The sequence below is a fragment of the Vespa mandarinia genome, chromosome 6, assembly GCF_050613455.1.
Source record: "Vespa mandarinia isolate Hongniang chromosome 6, ASM5061345v1, whole genome shotgun sequence".
Taxonomy (NCBI): domain Eukaryota; kingdom Metazoa; phylum Arthropoda; class Insecta; order Hymenoptera; family Vespidae; genus Vespa; species Vespa mandarinia.
The window spans coordinates 2,225,431-2,244,095 of NC_140815.1; the positions used below are offsets into that span (position 1 = coordinate 2,225,431).

At 28.7% G+C, this 18,665-nt stretch overlaps 2 protein-coding genes and 1 pseudogene across 2 annotated transcripts; all 3 read left to right on the forward strand.

The window, feature by feature from the left end:
• The first annotated feature begins 3,894 nt into the window (after positions 1-3,894).
• LOC146872930 (cytochrome P450 4C1-like) lies at positions 3,895-7,845 on the forward strand. The gene is made up of 14 exons (XM_085657665.1): positions 3,895-4,228; positions 4,337-4,381; positions 5,031-5,194; positions 5,297-5,406; positions 5,525-5,615; positions 5,685-5,876; positions 5,949-6,042; positions 6,127-6,229; positions 6,317-6,431; positions 6,511-6,626; positions 6,699-6,767; positions 6,856-7,024; positions 7,134-7,313; positions 7,377-7,845. Exons 3-14 carry the CDS (start codon positions 5,041-5,043, stop codon positions 7,535-7,537), a joined length of 1,554 nt encoding a protein of 517 aa, XP_085513791.1. The 5' UTR covers positions 3,895-4,228; positions 4,337-4,381; positions 5,031-5,040; the 3' UTR covers positions 7,538-7,845.
• Positions 7,846-9,900: 2,055 nt separating this feature from the next.
• LOC118440740 (cytochrome P450 4C1-like) lies at positions 9,901-13,328 on the forward strand. Its single transcript, XM_035864199.2, has 13 exons — positions 9,901-10,023; positions 10,781-10,944; positions 11,047-11,156; positions 11,275-11,365; positions 11,435-11,626; positions 11,698-11,791; positions 11,876-11,978; positions 12,066-12,180; positions 12,251-12,366; positions 12,439-12,507; positions 12,601-12,769; positions 12,879-13,058; positions 13,122-13,328. Exons 2-13 carry the CDS (start codon positions 10,791-10,793, stop codon positions 13,280-13,282), a joined length of 1,554 nt encoding a protein of 517 aa, XP_035720092.2. The 5' UTR covers positions 9,901-10,023; positions 10,781-10,790; the 3' UTR covers positions 13,283-13,328.
• A 245-nt stretch (positions 13,329-13,573) lies between these two features.
• Positions 13,574-17,631, forward strand: LOC118440925 (cytochrome P450 4C1-like; annotated as a pseudogene).
• The last annotated feature ends 1,034 nt before the right edge of the window (positions 17,632-18,665 follow it).

An 18,665-nucleotide genomic window follows, 5' to 3' on the forward strand; every position in this document is an offset into this window, starting at 1 on the left:
GTAAATGATACATCATGACATAGTTTGGTTTATTTCGATAAAAAGTTAAAATATGTGTACTACGGTTGTAAACGCGAAGTTATTATAATATAATAATAACGAAATCATATCGTTTCCTGTTCTTTTTTTTATTCTGTATATATATTCTTACATTTTTCTCAGCCTCATTCATATCAAACCATTTATCTTATGAGATACAGCGGTATATGATTGTCGAATGATCCAACCATTCATTTTTGCTCGATTTACTTTTTTCGCTTTCGTGATATCTCGAAGAAAAACAGAGAAAAACTCGGTGTCTTTGAAAACTTGCCCCTCATTTTTTTCCTTTATACTTCTCTTTCTGTTACAAAATCTTTTATCGCTTTTAACGACTATAGAATGCTCAATGACATTTCTCGATCAATACGTGAATAACGAAGGATGTAAAAATAAAATTAAAGTGTAAGAATGTACATGTAATTGCGATTATTTGGAATTCATTATTGAAAAGAATGAATTGTCTGATCGTGATTAAACGAAACTGTAGATACCATTGTTATCTCTTGTATTTCTGTTAGATCAAATCTTTTTTGTATTTCTTGACACTTCCTGTATTTTGTATAATTTTTTCTTTAAGAAATAATGTCAATAATGCATGTACTGCCTCTTTGAATGTATAAATGAAAGAATGTCCTACGGTTGTGGAACTTTTATAACCGACATAATTATAATACTAAATAATAAATTAATTAACCTAATATTTATAAACTTTATTTTTAATCCAAATGTCTCGTGATTTTTTGACATTTACGAATTTGTACTAATATACTCATTGATAAATTTATAGAATAAAATTATATAGAAACTGTATATTATGCGTATTCCGAAGAGCTAAAACATTCGACGAATGAAATTTTATTTTCCGAAAATTATTTAGGCTTCAACTATTCACTGATCAAATCTATTTTACAAAACTCGTTTTATATCTGCGTCAAAGATTCTTCATCACTACTAGAAATATGTTCCCTTTGTAACTCATATCATACTCGCTAAGATAACGTATAGATAAAAAGCACGTAGCCGCATTTGTCCGAGTTTAAGCACTGTTAGGCGAATTTCTAGTTTTCGATATTGTGCCTAGTCGGGCGATAAATAAATAGTGAAAGTTGTCTTCTAGACGGTAACAGGCAAAGATTGTCTGACGTATAGCCTTGAAATATCTATTGACACTTTAGTCTACACAATTACTAGAACACATACAATATTCAAACGTTCAAATGAATTATCCCGACTCACTGTAGACCTATGGACATTTATTCTTTCCCTTTCTATACTCAGATAATACTTCAACTCCACGAGTTAGCCCATTTCGAAAACACTGTTGTAGAAGTCCGACGAATTCTAGAATAATCAGGTCATTATGGCTAGTGTCTTACGACACCATACTCATTTATCTACTAACTTCGCATCTTGACAAAGAGATTCATAAAAAATGGTGTGATGGTCCCTAATCGAATGCCTCTCCTCTGTTGAGGAGCAATTCTTCAAATTCTTACATGAAAGAAGAAACTCACTCCTACAGACGCACTCAAGGTCACAGCACTCTAATACGCGAAAGCAAGCCACTACTGCTTGTGACGCGTACGCAGATTAAAATACTACTCACATTCGTTCTCCACGGTTGAAGAGAATTATTGCCGGGTTCCTCTATTTCTCAAAATTTACTTAGTTGAGACTCCAAAGAACTTGTCACCATATGGCAATTGATCCGCTGTAATGGGGCCATGCTGCGCATTTCACCCTATCCAGTCAATCTTGATTTTTTGTAATACGCCCGAAGTATTGAGAACCGATATTTGTGCATGAAGAAATCGAAATTAGATAAAAATAAATGTATTATTTTTATTTTCGTAGGTCAGAAATTCGCAATGTTTAAAGTCAAACTCATGATAGCTTACATATTGCACAACTTCTATTTGGAACCTGTGGATGAACTAGATGACGTTAAAATATTAGATCTTATATTACTTTTACCGAAACGACTTCGAGTCAAATTTATACCTATAAAATAATCGTACGTCATCTTTACCGAGAATGCATGTATAATTTCGATGGCGTGATCTATAAGGCGAAATTATCACATGTATAATGTTGGAATACGAAACATAATCAAATTTTTTTCCGCTTACTTTTAATCTCTCTATGTATTTTCTCTTTTTTTCTCTTCTGTCATTCCTTATTTTGTTCAATTCATTCATACCTGACACAATGATGTAACATTCTTCAAAGTATTAATTAATCCAAATAGTATTGTTTGCTAGATTCCATTTTGCCTTCATCATGTCTCGAAAAAAATAAAAAAAATTTATCATCTCGGGAACCTGTCTCCTTCATTTTCTCTTTTTTTTCTTTTTTTATCGGTGAGTCAATCCAATTCTTTTATTACTGCACTAATCATTTAATTTGGTTTTAATGAATTTATGATTATCATAACAAGATAATCATAGCGATTATATATATAATATAGAATATTTTTTATAAATGAATATTTTGTTCTTAACAAAATATGAAATCCATATCGTAAATAGATAGTAAATGAAAAATAATGAGATAGTATGCGCCGTTTCGACAAAAAGTTAAAATGTGTATACTATATGTACAAAGGAAGTTATTATAATATATTATTAGCAAAATCATATCTTTTCTTTTGCTTTTTTTTAATGTGTGTATATTTCTCTTTCCGTTACAAATGCCGCAAAACCTCTTATCGCTGCATCCATAATGTAACAGATGGAAAATAATCGGACTGTAACGACTATAGAATGGTCGATGTCACTTCTCGATCGATGCGTGAATAATGAAAGATGTAAAAATAAAATTGAAGTGTAAGAACGAACATGTAATTGTGATTATTTGGAATTCATTATTGAAATGAGTAAATTGTCTGATCGTGATTATATGAACCTGTAGATATCTTTGTTATCTCTTGTATTTGTATTGAATAAAATCTTTTTTGTATTGTTTGATTCTTCCTATAATGTGTATAATTTTTTCTTCAAGAAGAATTATAAGTTAAAAAATGGGACGGTATATTACTGTCTATTCCCCTATGAATAATACATGTTCTGTCTTACTGTTAGTAAAAATAAAAGAAAGTTGTGCTATAGAGAAACTAACACCATTAATTTTAAAAACCATCATACTGGACAAAAATATAAGGAAAGAACGTATAAATATAAGACAGTATAAAAATCATATTTGTAATGACAGTTTTATATTTTATTTTATAATCGGATACAGATACAATTTATTTTATCAGGCGTTACGATAATTTAATCGTTTATGCTTGTCTATAATATATAATCCTAATTATGCTTCTATCGTTATTTTTCTATTCGAAAATTTAAGTAGATAAGATAAAGTGTTACACTGTTTTTCTTATCAAATATGAAAATACAACCAATTACAACCCAAAGATAAAATTAATTTAACCAATTTGATTTCTCGTAGCAAAAAAATCGAATAATGAAGAGAAATACTTAAGGCATAGAAAATATTTAGTGGTGTAATAAAAAAAGATAAATAATATAGTAAGCCTCTCTCTCTCCCAATCATTCTCTTTTTCTCTTTCTCTCTCCCAATCATTCTCTTTTTCTCTCTCTCTCGCCCAATCATTCTCTTTTTCTCTCTCTCACTCCTACATGCTCCCTCTCCATCCCACACTCCAACCCACTCGCTCACTCTCTCTCTCCCTTACTCATCACTCACTCTCCTTCTTACTCTCTCTCTGTCTCTCTCTCTCTCTCTCTCTCTATCTCCCTCTCTATCTCTATCTCTCTCTACGTCTCTTCCTGTTATGATTTCTTTGTTAAATTAAATTATTAAAATATCAATTCCTGAAGTATGACCAACATGAAAGCACATATATTCTTACCGGAAAAAATTCAACTTCGATATAAATTCTACTTTAAAAGTTATTTTGGAACATTGTTTTTAACCGAGACTGAAGAAATCTCGAGAAAGTAATCGACAATAGATATTATTATTTTGTCTTCCTATGATTAACTATCATATATAGATAAAATTATATTACACAGTGTTATAAGGAAAAAGTATTCGTAGATTAAAAATAACGTGCTCTCTTAGAATTTCACATTCATCGTTCAGACGGTCAAGCGATCGGGTCACTTATAAATTCAGTGTCTTGAAAATTCTGTTACGGGATCTATAAGAACTTACGAACAATGTAAGTGTTGTTTAATTACTTTTCCCATTTTATAGAAAATAATAATAGACAAACATTATCGCAAGTAATTCTTAATATTGCTCTTGTGTTCGTGAATTATTCATACAGCTGAAACGGATACGTAAATGATACTAATCATTGACCATTAATCAGGTAAAATTAAATTTTTATTAAATAACTGGATAATATAAAGATTTTTATTCACAAAATTGTACGATCAGATTAAATTACTAACTACACAAATATATTCTACATTTTACACGTCAACATTTTTTATTTGCGTTGTACGATGATTTTTAATTCTGTATACATTAACAAATTGAATATTTAAGACGATTGAAAAATTAGAAATTTATGCAATATTTATTTTCTTGCTTTAACTGTACATAAAAATGGGAAATACACTATCAAAATTCATTTAGAATCGCAAATAAAGAAATAAAAATTATACATCAGCCATCAAATGTGAAATTAAATTTATATTTGTCATGTAAGAGGATTATATCTTAATTAGACGAAGCACGTCAGCCTTATTACCACTTATGCGTTAATTCATCACCTTAAATGTGTTCTATTTTTGTACTCGTTAATTAAACCTATAGCAGATATAAAAATTCAATATACGTTTAGAACTTTTATCGGCAAATATAAACTATGTATTCTATATACTACACGAAACGAATATTACAGTATTTGTCTGTCAACTAACTCCTTTGCATATCCAATTATTACTATAATAATATCATTATACGCATAATATACTTGAAGAAGACTATTTAAGAAATTTTATTTTCTTCCACAGAATTGATAAGATGTTCCTCCTTGTCATATCAGGGTTCTTTACACTCCTATTTGTGTTGCATATCTTTACAAAATATGGGAGAATAGGATATTTTTCTAGTCGAATTGTGGGACCAAAAGCATACCCCATAATAGGAAATTTATATCATCTTCAAGTTGACAATGGTAAACTTCACGGGAAATAATTTCATTGAAAAACTTTTATCCTTTAACTTTCATTTCATCGATGCAGTTTTACTCAATATAAACATTTAATCAATATTTCAGAACAATTATTAGAAAAACTTTGGAAAATCAATAAGGAATTTTCTCCAATTAACAGATTGTGGTCATTATTTTTTTCATTAATAACTATAATTCATCCGGAAGATGTCGAGGTAAATAATTTGAAGACAATAACAGAGTTAATTAAAATTTTTTTCTTTCTGTTACAATTTCAATGTAACATGTCATCATCATCTTATGAAAATCAAAATATATATATCTCGATCATAGATACTTTTGAAGAGTACGAAACATCTAGAAAAAACTATACCTTATAAATTCATACAACCTTGGCTTTCCACTGGATTAATAACTGGAGCAGGTAACAGTATGAACAAACATAAACTTAATATATTTGATAATACTTAACGACAAATGTTCCACTAAACAGGAGAAAAATGGCAAAACCGACGAAAAATTTTAACGCCAACCTTTCATTTTAACATCCTTAAACATTTTATTGCCACTTTTAACGAGGAGTCACAGTATCTCGTAACATTACTGAAAGAAGAAGGAAAAGGAGGATCGATTATCAAAGATTTACAAGAATTTTTACCTGTACATACTTTAAACGCGATATGCGGTTAGTTATATTAAATATCATTACTCACTGATCTTTATAATAGAAAAATAATTTACAAAAGTTAATTTGTAGAAACGGCTATGGGAATCTCTTTAAGAGGAACGGGCGAATTTGAAACTAAATATCGCCATGCCGTTCATGATTTCGCCAGAATAGCGGCCTCTAGGTAAGTATTAATTCTTATATAAGAAATAAATTCAATTGCCAATTAAATGGAATTGAATGTACAAAAATATGTATTATTCATTAGAATAGCAAGACCTTGGTACCATTCTGATACAATATTTGCATTATCGCAACATGGTAGGCAACAAAAGAAATTATTGAAAACGCTTCACGGTTTTTCGAAAAAGGTAAGTTTTTCATTTAAATGAGCTAATACAATTAATCCGAATATTGCAAAATTGTATCGATTTATTAAAATATTACTCTTATTTTAGATAATAGCAGAAAGGATACTATTTCACGAACAAACTAAGGGGAAATATTTAGAAAATGTTGAAGAAATAGATGAGAATCTGATTTTTTCCAAAGAAACCGACGAAAATAATAAAAGTAATCGAACAGTAATCGAAAAGTAATAATAATGAGTCCTATTCTCGGTATAAATATTAACCGAATAATTTCATAACAGTTCCAATATTCAAGAAAAGACTGGCTTTGCTAGACCTACTCATAGCCGCTTCTCTGAATAATAATCAACTCGATCAAGATGGAATACGAGAAGAAGTCGACACATTTATGTTTGCGGTAGATTGTAATGTTAATTCCTTACGATTATTAACAAAAAATAATAATAATTTAGAACAAATATCTCCATAGGGTCACGATACTACGGCAATGGCGTTATGTTTTGCTCTGCTTCTTTTTGCAAAACACAAAGATGTTCAGGTGATATTTTCTTTCCAAGTATTTAACAAACTTCGATCGAAAGAGTCGCATTATACATTTAGAATAAATAATAAATTATCTATTATAGGAACGTATAAGAAATGAAGTGAAAACCGCTATGCAACAAAGCGATTCTAAACTAACTATTCAAATGGTTAGAGAATTTTCATATTTGGAAAGATGTCTCAAAGAATCACTACGTTTATATCCAAGCGTTCATTTTATAGCTCGATATATATCTCATGATCTGCAGCTGAGTATGTGATAAATTTATTTTTCATATAATAGAACGGTTTATCATTATCATCATATTAATATAAGCAATTATCAAATCATAGTAGAATAAGTAATCATATTTATTTGTAGAGAGTTATATAATCCCAGCCGGATCAATATGTAATGTAAACATCTATAGCTTACACAGAAATCCAAATATTTGGACAAATCCTGATGTTTTCGATGCGGATAGATTTTTACCAAAAAATACAAAAGGACGTAATCCTTATTCCTTCATTCCATTCAGTGCAGGACCAAGAAACTGCATCGGTAAAGCTTACATAAAGTAATCGAAATTAGATCAAAATAAATGTATTATTCTTCTTTTTGTAGGGCAGAAATTCGCAATGCTTGAACTCAAACTCATGGTAGCTTACATATTGCACAACTTCTATTTAGAACCTGTAGATGAACTGGACGAAGCTGAAATGATAGCAGAAATTACATTGCGCTCATCGCAACCACTTCGTGTCGAATTTATACCTATTAAATAATAGGACGTCATCTTTACCGGGATTGCATGCATCATTTCGATGGTGTGATCTATAAGTCAAAATTATCATGTATAATTTTGAGATACGAAACATAATTACATCTTTTTTTCGCTTATTTTTAATCTCTGTATTTATTTTCTCTTTTTTTTCTCTACTCTCATTCCTTATTTTGTTCAATTTATTCATAACTGACACAGTTATGTAACATTCTTCAATGTATTAATTAATCCGAATAGAATTGTTTGCTAGATTTCATTTTTCCTTCGTCATGCCTCAATAAAAATAAAAAAAATTCATCGTCTCAGAAACCTGCGTCCTTTATTTTCTTTTTTATTTCTTTTTTCTTTGTTTAGTCAATTCAATTCTCTTATCACTGCTCCAATTATTTAATTTGGTTTTAATAATTTTATGATTACCATAACAAGATTATCATAGCGATAATATATGTAATATAGAATATTTTTTATAAATGAATATTTTACCCTTAACAAAATATGAAACCCTTATCAGAAGTCTATTGTAAATAAAATATCATGAGATAGTGTGAGTCGTTTGGATAAAATGTTAAAATGTGTGTACTCGAGATATAAACAGGAAGTTATTATAAAATAATATTAGCATAATTACATCTTTTCCTTTTTTTTTATTCTATGTATATATCTTTATCCTTTTTTCAATCTTCTTTCTTTCATTCCATTTATCTTAGGAGATACAACGATTTAACATTGTTGAAATATTCTAATCAACCATTTTTGATCGATTTTCTCATTTTGACTTCTTGATATTTCGAAGAAAAACATGAAAAACTCGACGACTCACAAACCCTATTCCTTGTTTTTTTCTTTTAAATTTCTCTTTCTGTTACAAATGCCGCAAAACCTCTTATCGCTGCATCTATAATGTAACAGATGGAAAATAATCGGACTGTAACGACTATAGAATGGTCGATGACACTTCTCGATCGATGCGTGAATAAAGAAAGATGTAAAAATAAAATTAAGGTGTAAGAACGAACATGTAATTGCGATTATTTGGAATTCATTATTGAAAAGAGTAAATTGTCTGATCGTGATTATACGAACCTGTAGATATCTTTGTTATGTCTTGTATTTGTGTTAAATAAAATCTTTTTTATATTTTTTGACACTTTCTATAATTTGAATAATTTTTTCTTTAAGAAGTAAAATGAATAATGCATGTACTGTCTCCTTGAAAATATAAATGAAAGAATGATGAGAAACTTTTATAACCGGCATAGATATAATACTAAATAATGAATTTATTATCGTAATATTTATTAACTTTATTTTTAGTCCAAATGTCTCATGATTTTTTAACATTTAGGAATTTGCATTGATATACCTATCGATAAATTTATATAACAAAATTATATAGAAACTGTATATGCATATTCCGAAGAGCTGAAATTTTCGACGAATGAAATTTTATTTTTCGAAAATTATTTAGGCTTCAATTATTCACTGATCAAACCCCTTTTACAAAACTCGTATTATATCTACGTCAAAGATTCTTCAATATTAAAGAAATTTCACATTACGAACGATCAATGAAAGTATTGTCCATTTATTCTTCTCCATTTTATAGTTATTTATTGTGTTGACGCTTACGTGCTTCCCTCAATTGTTCGCAATACCTTTTACGAAGGCTCGTTTATCACTATTAGAATTATCTTCTCTTTGTAACTCATTACATACTCGCTATAAAAACGTTTTTATAGCTCTTTGTCTTCGTGATATCTCGAAGAAGAGCAAAAAAAAATTCGATGTTTCGGAAACCTTACCACTTTTCTTTTCCTTTACATTTCTCTCTCTGTTGCAAATGCAGCAAATCTTCTCATTGCTGCATCCAAAATGTAAAAATTATCGGACTATAACAACTATAGTACGATATTTCATAAATATATCATTTATAATATAGATGATATTTTTCGATCGATGCGTGAGTAAAGAAAGATATAAAAATAAAATTAAAGCGTCACAACGTACAATGAAATAGCGATTATTTGAAATTCAATATCGGAAAGAATATATTGTTCGACTCTCTCTCTCTCTCCCTATGCCTCTTCTTCTTATTATTTCTTTGTTCAATTAAATTATTAAAATATCAATTTGAAGAATGACCAACATGAAAGCACATATTATATTCTTACCGGAAAAAATACAACTTCGATATCTATCCTACTTAAAAATTTATTTTCGAACATTCTTTTTAACCGAGACTGAAGAAATCGTAAAAAAGTAATTAACGTTACACAAGATAATATTATCTTGTTTTTTCGAGATTAAATATTTAATTAAAGTAAAATTAGCAAAACACAATGACATAAGGAAAATGGATAGTAATGTAAAAGTATCGTGCTCAGTCACAATTTATCAATCTTCGTTCAGACGGTCAGCGACCGAATCATTGATATATTTAGTGTCTTGAAAATTCCGTTACGGAAGCTATTAGAATTAACGAACAGTGTAAGTGTTGTTTAATTATTTTTCCCATATTATAGCAAGTAATTCTTAATATTGCTTATGTATTCTTTAATCATTCATACAACTGAAACGGATTCATAAAAGATACTAACCATTGGTCATTAATCAAGTCAAATTAAGTTTTAATTTAAAGAAATTAAAGCATTTATTTCACAAAATTGCACAATCAGAAGAAACAACTAACTACACAAAAATATTTCATATTTATTTTAGTTAACACTTTTCGCTTGCGTTGTACTATGATTTTTAATTCTGTATGCATTAACAAATTGAATATTTAAGACGATTGAAAAATTAGAAAATTATGGAATATTTATTTTCTTGCTACAAATGTTCGAGAAAATGAGAAATACACTAAGAAAATTCATTTAGAATCGTAAATATAGAAATAAAAATTATACATCGATCATTACATATGAAATTAAATTTAATTTTGTTATGTAAGAGATTCGGATCTTAAACAGACGAGGCACATTAATCTTATTATCACTTATGCGTACGTCCATCACTGCTTTCGTGCAATATATTTTTGTACTCGTAAATTAAATCTATAGCAAATATGAAAATTCCATATACGTTAATAACTTTAGTCGGTAAATATAAACTACGTATTCCATGAACCATAAGAAGCGAATATTAAACTAACTTCTTTGCATATTTAATAATTACTATAATAATATCATTATACGCATAATATACTTGAAGAAGTCTATTTAAGAAATTTTATTTTCTTCCACAGAATTGATAAGATGTTCCTCCTTGTCATATCAGGGTTCTTTACACTCCTATTTGTGCTGCATATCTTTACAAAATATGGGAGAATAGGATATTTTTCTAGTCGAATTGTGGGACCAAAAGCATACCCCATAATAGGAAATTTATATCATCTTCAAGTTGACAATGGTAAACTTCACCGGAAATAATTTCATTGAAAAACTTTTATCCTTTAACTTTCATTTCATCGATGCAGTTTTACTCAATATAAACATTTAATCAATATTTCAGAACAATTATTAGAAAAACTTTGGAAAATGAATAAGGAATTTTCTCCAATTAACAGATTGTGGTCATTATTCTTTTCATTAATAACTATATTTGATCCGGAAGACGTCGAGGTAAATAATTTTAAGACAATAACAGAGTTAATTTAAATTTTTCTCTTTCTTTTACAATTTAAACGTTATCTGTCAAAATCATCTTATGAAAATCAGAATATATATATCTCTATCATAGATACTTTTGAAGAGTACGAAACATCTAGAAAAAACTATACCTTTAAAATTCTTACAACCTTGGCTTTCTACTGGATTAGTAACTGGTGCAGGTAACAGTGCGAACAAACATAAACTTAATATACTTGATAATACTTCACGACTAATGTTCCACTAAACAGGAGAAAAATGGCAACACCGACGAAAAATTTTAACGCCAACCTTTCATTTTAACATCCTTAAACATTTTGTTGTCACTTTTAACAAGGAGGCACAATATCTCGTAACATTGCTGAAAAAAGAAGGAAAAGAAGGATCGATTATCAAAGATTTACAGGAATTTTTACCTCTACATACTTTAAACGCGATATGCGGTTAGTTATATTAAATATAATTACACATTAATCTTTATAATAGACAAATTATTTACAAAGTTAATTTGTAGAAACTGCTATGGGAATCTCTTTAAGAGGAACGGGCGAATTTGAAACTAAATATCGCCATGCCGTTCATGATTTCGCCAGAATAGCGCTCTATAGGTAAGTATTAATTCTTATATTAGAAATAAATTCAATTTCCAATTAAATGGAATTAAATCTACAAAAATATGTATTATTCAATAGAATAGCAAGACCATGGTACCATTCCGATACAATATTTGCATTATCGCAATATGGTAGGCAACAAAAGGAATTGTTGAAAACGCTTCACGGTTTTTCGAAAAAGGTAAGTTTTTCATTTAAATGAGCTAATACAATTAATCCGAATATTGCAAAATTGTATCGATTTATTAAAATATTACTCTTATTTTAGATAATAGCAGAAAGGATACTATTTCATGAACAAACTAAGGGGAAATATTTACAAAATGTTGAAGAAATAAATGATAATCAGATCTCTTCCGAAAAAACCGACGAGAATAATATGAGTAATCGAACAGTTTAATAATGATAAGTCATATTCTCGGTATAAATATTAATCGAATAATTTGATAACAGATCCCGTAATCAATAAAAGACTGGCTTTGCTAGACCTACTCATAGCCGCTTCTCAGAATGATAATCAACTCGATCAAGATGGAATACGAGAAGAAGTCGACACATTTATGTTTGCGGTAGATTGTAATGTTAATTCCTTACGATTATTAACAAAAAATAATAATAATTTAGAACAAATATCTCCATAGGGTCACGATACTACGGCAATGGCGTTATGTTTTGCTCTGCTTCTTTTTGCAAAACACAAAGATGTTCAGGTGATATTTTCTTTCCAAGTATTTAACAATCTTCGATTGAAAGAGTCGCGTTATACATCTATAGTAAATAATAAATTATCTATTGATTTAAAGGAACGTATAAGAAATGAAGTGAAAACGGTTATGCAACAAAGTGATTGTAAACTGACTATTCCGATACTTCGAGAATTTTCATATTTGGAAAGATGTCTCAAAGAATCACTACGTTTATATCCAAGCGTTCATTTTATAACTCGATATATATCTTATGATCTGCAGCTGAGTATGTGATAAATTTATTTTTCATATAATAGAACGGTTTATCATTATCATCATATTAATATAAGTAATTATCAAATCATATTAGAATTAGTAATCATATTAATTTTTAGAGAATTATTTAATCCCAGCAGGATCAATATGTAATGTAAACATCTATAACTTACACAGAAATCCAAATATTTGGACAAATCCTGATGTTTTCGATGCCGATAGATTTTTACAGGAAAATACAAAAGGACGTAATCCTTATTCCTTCATTCCATTCAGTGCAGGACCAAGAAACTGCATCGGTAAAGCTTACATAAAGTAATCGAAATTAGATCAAAATAAATGTATTATTCTTCTTTTTGTAGGGCAGAAATTCGCAATGCTTGAACTCAAACTTATGGTAGCTTACATATTGCACAACTTCTATTTGGAACCTGTAGATGAACTGGACGAAGCTAAAATGATAGCAGATATTACATTGCGCTCATCGCAACCACTTCGTGTCGAATTTATTCCTATAAAATGACTCATATCAAATATTCGATGATTTCAAGATGAAATAAATTGCAAATGCAACACAATCCATTTTTCCATTATTTCCTTACATTAATAATCTTTATATCTTTTATATCTTTACCTTAAATAACAAAAAAAATTTTTTACGTTCAAAACTTTTATTCATCATTCTGTTATATCGACAGATAGATTAAACTTATACAATTTCTATAAGTACTAGGCTAATATACAAAGTTCTACTTCGGAGCGTGTTAGAAAGTGTTTTTTTTAAATTAAAGAGAGAATTGAATATGTCACTAAGATGAAAAAATTTCAATTAATATGGGTGTTGATGCTAACGAGTCCAATAAGTAAGGAAAGAAAGAATGAAACTAACGGTGTAAAAAAAATTTATCTGAGCGAAAAAAATGCCAAAAAATGTTTAGTTTCAATTTTATATATACATATATATTTATATACAAAATATATTTCATATATATAATTTTTATAAATATAGGTATAGAATATAAATATACAATTACTTCCATTCTGCGTTTCACCCTATTATGAAATTATCAATAAATCATATTTCTAATAATCCTTTGACGCATGATGTCTATTATTGCTATAAAAAAATAATCACATTTACAAATATGGACATACCATTTTATAAAGACAGGGTTATAAATATTACAGAAATTTATCCGTACAGATCATTTATTTTGAACCTCTAAGCTGAATGAACGTACATAAACAGATGTAAGTATTTAGATAAAGAATACGTAATATAATAGTATGTAAACCATATATTTGCATCTTAAAGATTAGAAATATTTCGATTTTCTTACTTAACGTTCGTCCACCAGTATTGCAATCTAGGAACAATTGCAAACTATATGTCAGTGTCTTAAAGAAGCTATTAACGAGAAAATTAGAACGTGCGAATAATGTAAATGCAGTCCAATCATTTTTCCCAATTTATAGTTACACTTTGTCACAAGTAATAATTGATATCGCTACTGTATTCGTTAACCATTCGTACATCTGAAAAAGATACGGAGAAGATACAATTCACGCATTGTAAAATCTGTATTCATCATTGACAAATACGCAACTTAAATTAAATTTAATTATGTAAAAAATTTTACGATCGTATTAAAACTCTAATTATATAAATATATTCTACATTAATTACGATAAAATATTTCGCATTAATTCATATATAAGTGATAATATTTTAATACGTCTTTTCTAACTACAAATACTGATAGATTTATCTCTCAAAAGACATTACAAAATTTTTAAAACTTATTTAAAATAAATCAATCTTGAACAATATCTACACTCTCGAACCTCAACCATTCATGCAATAATTAAATAAACAATACAATTTCGAAAAAAAGGTTATACATTATTTATTATGTTATTAAATTAAGATTATATTGTCATTTGGGGGCTCAATATCTTATACGTAAGGACGCATAAATTCGTTTCTGCTTGTACTCATTTCATATTTGTACATTTCAAATATATAATTACCCAGTATGGCAAATACTCTTTGACAAATATAAAATGATGTATCGCAAGTATCGGACGAAGTAAATATTAGATAATTTCTCTATCATCTAATTTCTTTCTACATACAATCATCAAGAAAATTATATTCATATTGTACATTTATATATGAATACGATCGTATCTTTGAAAATGTTTATTCAATTAATTTTTCTTCTTTTACAGATATTATGTTCTTCACAATCTTATTGGGATTCTCTATACTTTTACTTGTATTGCACTGCTTTGTAAGATATAGAAGAGTGGGAAGAATATCCAATCGAATTCCTGGACTAAAAGCATATCTGATAACAGGAAATTTATATAAATTTTAACTTGACATTGGTAAGCTCAATCGGAAGTAAAATTCGTCCAAACGAATTATCTTTTAACTTACAACTTCTCCAACTCGATGTAGTTGTCACTTAACATAACCATAATATAAACATAACGATTTTATTAATATTTTAGACCAAATTCTTGAAAAATATTGGAAAACAAATATCGAGTGTTATCTAGTCCACAGAGTGTGGTACTTTTTCTTTCATTAATAACTGTATTACATTCGGAAGATGTCGAGGTAAATAATTTTAAGACAATAACACAGCAGATTTTCATTTCTTTCCTTCTTTTGCAATTTAAAAATTATCTGGCAACGTCATCTAACGAAAATCAGAATATATACATTTCGATCGTAGATACTTTTGAAGAGTACGCAACATCTAGAAAAAATTATAATTTACAAATTCTTACAACATTGTCTTTCCACTGGATTAATAAGTAGTGCAGGTATTAACTTTAACAAATATAAATTTAATATATTTGATAATATTTAACGTGAAGTGTTTTACTTAACAGGTGGAAAGTAGAAGCAGAGACGAAAAATTATGACATCAACCTTCCATTTTAATATTATTAAACATTTTGTCGCCACTTTTAACGAGGAGACACAGTATCTCCTAACATAATTAAAAAAGGAATGAAATGGAAGTCCGATTATAAAAGATTTTGAGGAACTTGTATCCGAACATACTTTATACGCGATATGCAGTTAGTTATATAAACTCTTTACACATTGAGCTTTATCGAAGAAAACTAGAATAATCAAACTCATTGGTAGAAACGACTATGGGAACCTCTTTAAAGGAGATGGGCGAGCTAGGATCTAAATATCGCCACGCCATTCATGATTTTGACAGAACGGTAATTAATAGGTAAGTATTAGTACTTTTATTAGAAATAAATTCAATTGTCAATTAAATAGAATTAAATCTACAAAAATATGCATCGTTTATTAGACTAGTAAGACATATTGGTTTCATACCCATACTATATTTGCATTATCGTAATATGGTAATCATAAAAGGAATTGTTAAAAACGCTTCATGGTTTTTCGAAAAAAGAAAGTTTTTCCTTTAAATGAGAAAATAAAATCAGTCCGAATATTGCGAAATTATATCGATTTCTTAAAAATTACTCTTATTTTAAATAATAGCAGAAAGGAAACTATTTCACATAGAAACTAATGTGAAATATTTACAAAATGTTGAAAAATGGATGAGAATCAGATTTTTCACGAAGAAAATAATAAAAGTAATCGTACAGTTTAATAATAATGAGTCATATTCTCGGTATTAATATTAATCGAATAATTTCATAACAGATCCAATATTCAAGAAAAGACTGGCTCTGCTAGACCTACTCATAGCCGCTTCTCTGAATGATAATCAACTAGATGAAGAAGGAATTCGAGAAGAATTCGAAACTTTTATGTTTGCGGTAGGTTGTAATATTAATTCCTTATGATTATTAACAAAAAATGACAATAATTTATGAAAAATATTTCCATAGGGATATGAAACTAGAGTAACGGCATTGTATTAGGTGGATTGGAAAGTAACGTCGTTTTTGCGCATGTCGATATTTGATTGTGATTAAAAATAAAAACCTGTTAAAAATTTGTTCGTTTGAATTTAATTTAAGAAAGCGACATTACTTTCCGGTCCACCTAATACTTTACTCAATTCCTCTTTGCAAAGCACAATGCTTAGGTGATTTATTCATTCCAAAGATTTAACAAACTTCGATCAAAAGAAACGGGTTTTACATCTTTAGTTAATAACAAATAATCTATTAATTTATAGGAACTTATAAGAAATGAAGTGAAAACGGTTATGCAACAAAGTGATTGTAAACTAACTATTCAAATGGTTAGAGAATTTTCGTATTTGGAAAGATGTCTCAAAGAATCTCTTCGCCTATATCCAAGTGTTCATTTTATGGCTCGTTATATATCTCAAGATCTGCAGTTGAGTATGTGATAAATTAATTTTTCACACAATTTAATGGTTTATCATTAACATCATATTAATATAAACAATTATCAAATCATATTCGAATAAATAATCATATTAATTTTTAGAGAATTATATAATACCTGCCGGTTCAATCTGTAACGTAAATATCTATAACTTACACAGAAATCCAAATATTTGGACAAATCCTGATGTTTTCGATACGGATAGATTTTTACCAGAAAATACAAAAGGACGTAATCCTTATTCTTTCATTCCATTCAGTGCAGGACCAAGAAACTGCATCGGTAAAGCTTGCATGTAGTAATCGAAATTAGATCAAAATAAATGTATTATTCTTCTTTTTGTAGGACAGAAATTCGCAATGCTTGAACTCAAACTCATAGTAGCTTACATATTGCACAACTTTTATTTGGAACATGCGGATGGACTGGACGACGTTAAAATAATGAAAGGTATTACTTTGCGCTTCTCAAAACAACATCGCGTTAAATTTATAATCATAAAATAACAGTACGTCACTAATGAGATAGTGTGCGTCCTTACGATAAAAAGTTAAAATGTATGAACTATATATATAAACGCCGAAGTTATTCTAATATAATTTTAGCATAATCACATCATTTTCTCTTATTATTTTTATTCTGTGTATATAAGCTTACTCTTTCCGAACAGCTGAAATGTTTGACGAATAAAATTTTATTTTTCGAAAATAATTTTAGCTTGAACTATCCATTGAACAAACCTGTTTTACAAAACTCGTTTTATATCTACGTCAAAGATTCTTCAATAATAAAGAAATGTCACATTACGAGCGATCAATGAAAGTATTGTCTATTTATTCTTTTCCATTTTGTAGTTATTCATTGTGTTGATACTTACGTGCTTCCCTCAACTGTTCGCAGTACCTTCTCCGAAGGGTCATTTATCACTATTAGAAATGTCTTCCTTTTGTAACTCATTACATACTCGCTAAGGAAACGTATAGATAAAAAACACGTGACCACATATGTCCGAGTTTAAGTACTTTTAATCGAGTTTCTAGTTTCCGACAATATATCTAGTTACTAATATTTTAAAACAAATGCTTCAAAAACTTTAGAACCTGGATAAAGAGTTTTACGTGATATTTCGAAGAAAATCAGAAAAAAACTCGACATCTCGGAAACCTTGCCCCTTCTTTTTTTACTTTACATTTCTCCTTCTGTGTCAAATTCTGCAAATCCTCTTATCGCTGAATCCATAATGTAAAGATTATCAGACTGTAACGACTATAGAATACTCGATAATATTTTTCAATCGACAATATTTTTCGAATGCGAAAGAAAGATAAAAGAATAAAATTAAAGTGTAAGAAGGTAAGTGTAATTTTGATTATTTGAAATTAAATATCGAGAAGAGTAAATTGTCTGATAATAATTAAATGAATTTATAGATATCTGTGTTATCTTTTATATTTGCATTAAACCTAATCTTTTTTGTATTGTTTGACTCTTTCTATAATTTGTATAATTATTTCTTTAAGAAGAAATATAAATTTAGAAA

Coding starts and splice junctions, on each gene's coding strand:
- LOC146872930 (XM_085657665.1), top strand. CDS start 5,041: ATGTTCCTCCTTGTCATATCAGGGTTCTTTACACTCCTATTTGTGTTG. Junction 6,043..6,126: donor GCCAGAATAGCGGCCTCTAG/GTAAGTATTAAT, acceptor ATTATTCATTAG/AATAGCAAGACCTTGGTACC. Junction 7,314..7,376: donor AGGACCAAGAAACTGCATCG/GTAAAGCTTACA, acceptor TTCTTTTTGTAG/GGCAGAAATTCGCAATGCTT.
- LOC118440740 (XM_035864199.2), top strand. CDS start 10,791: ATGTTCCTCCTTGTCATATCAGGGTTCTTTACACTCCTATTTGTGCTG. Junction 11,157..11,274: donor TTGATCCGGAAGACGTCGAG/GTAAATAATTTT, acceptor TCTCTATCATAG/ATACTTTTGAAGAGTACGAA. Junction 12,367..12,438: donor TCGACACATTTATGTTTGCG/GTAGATTGTAAT, acceptor ATATCTCCATAG/GGTCACGATACTACGGCAAT.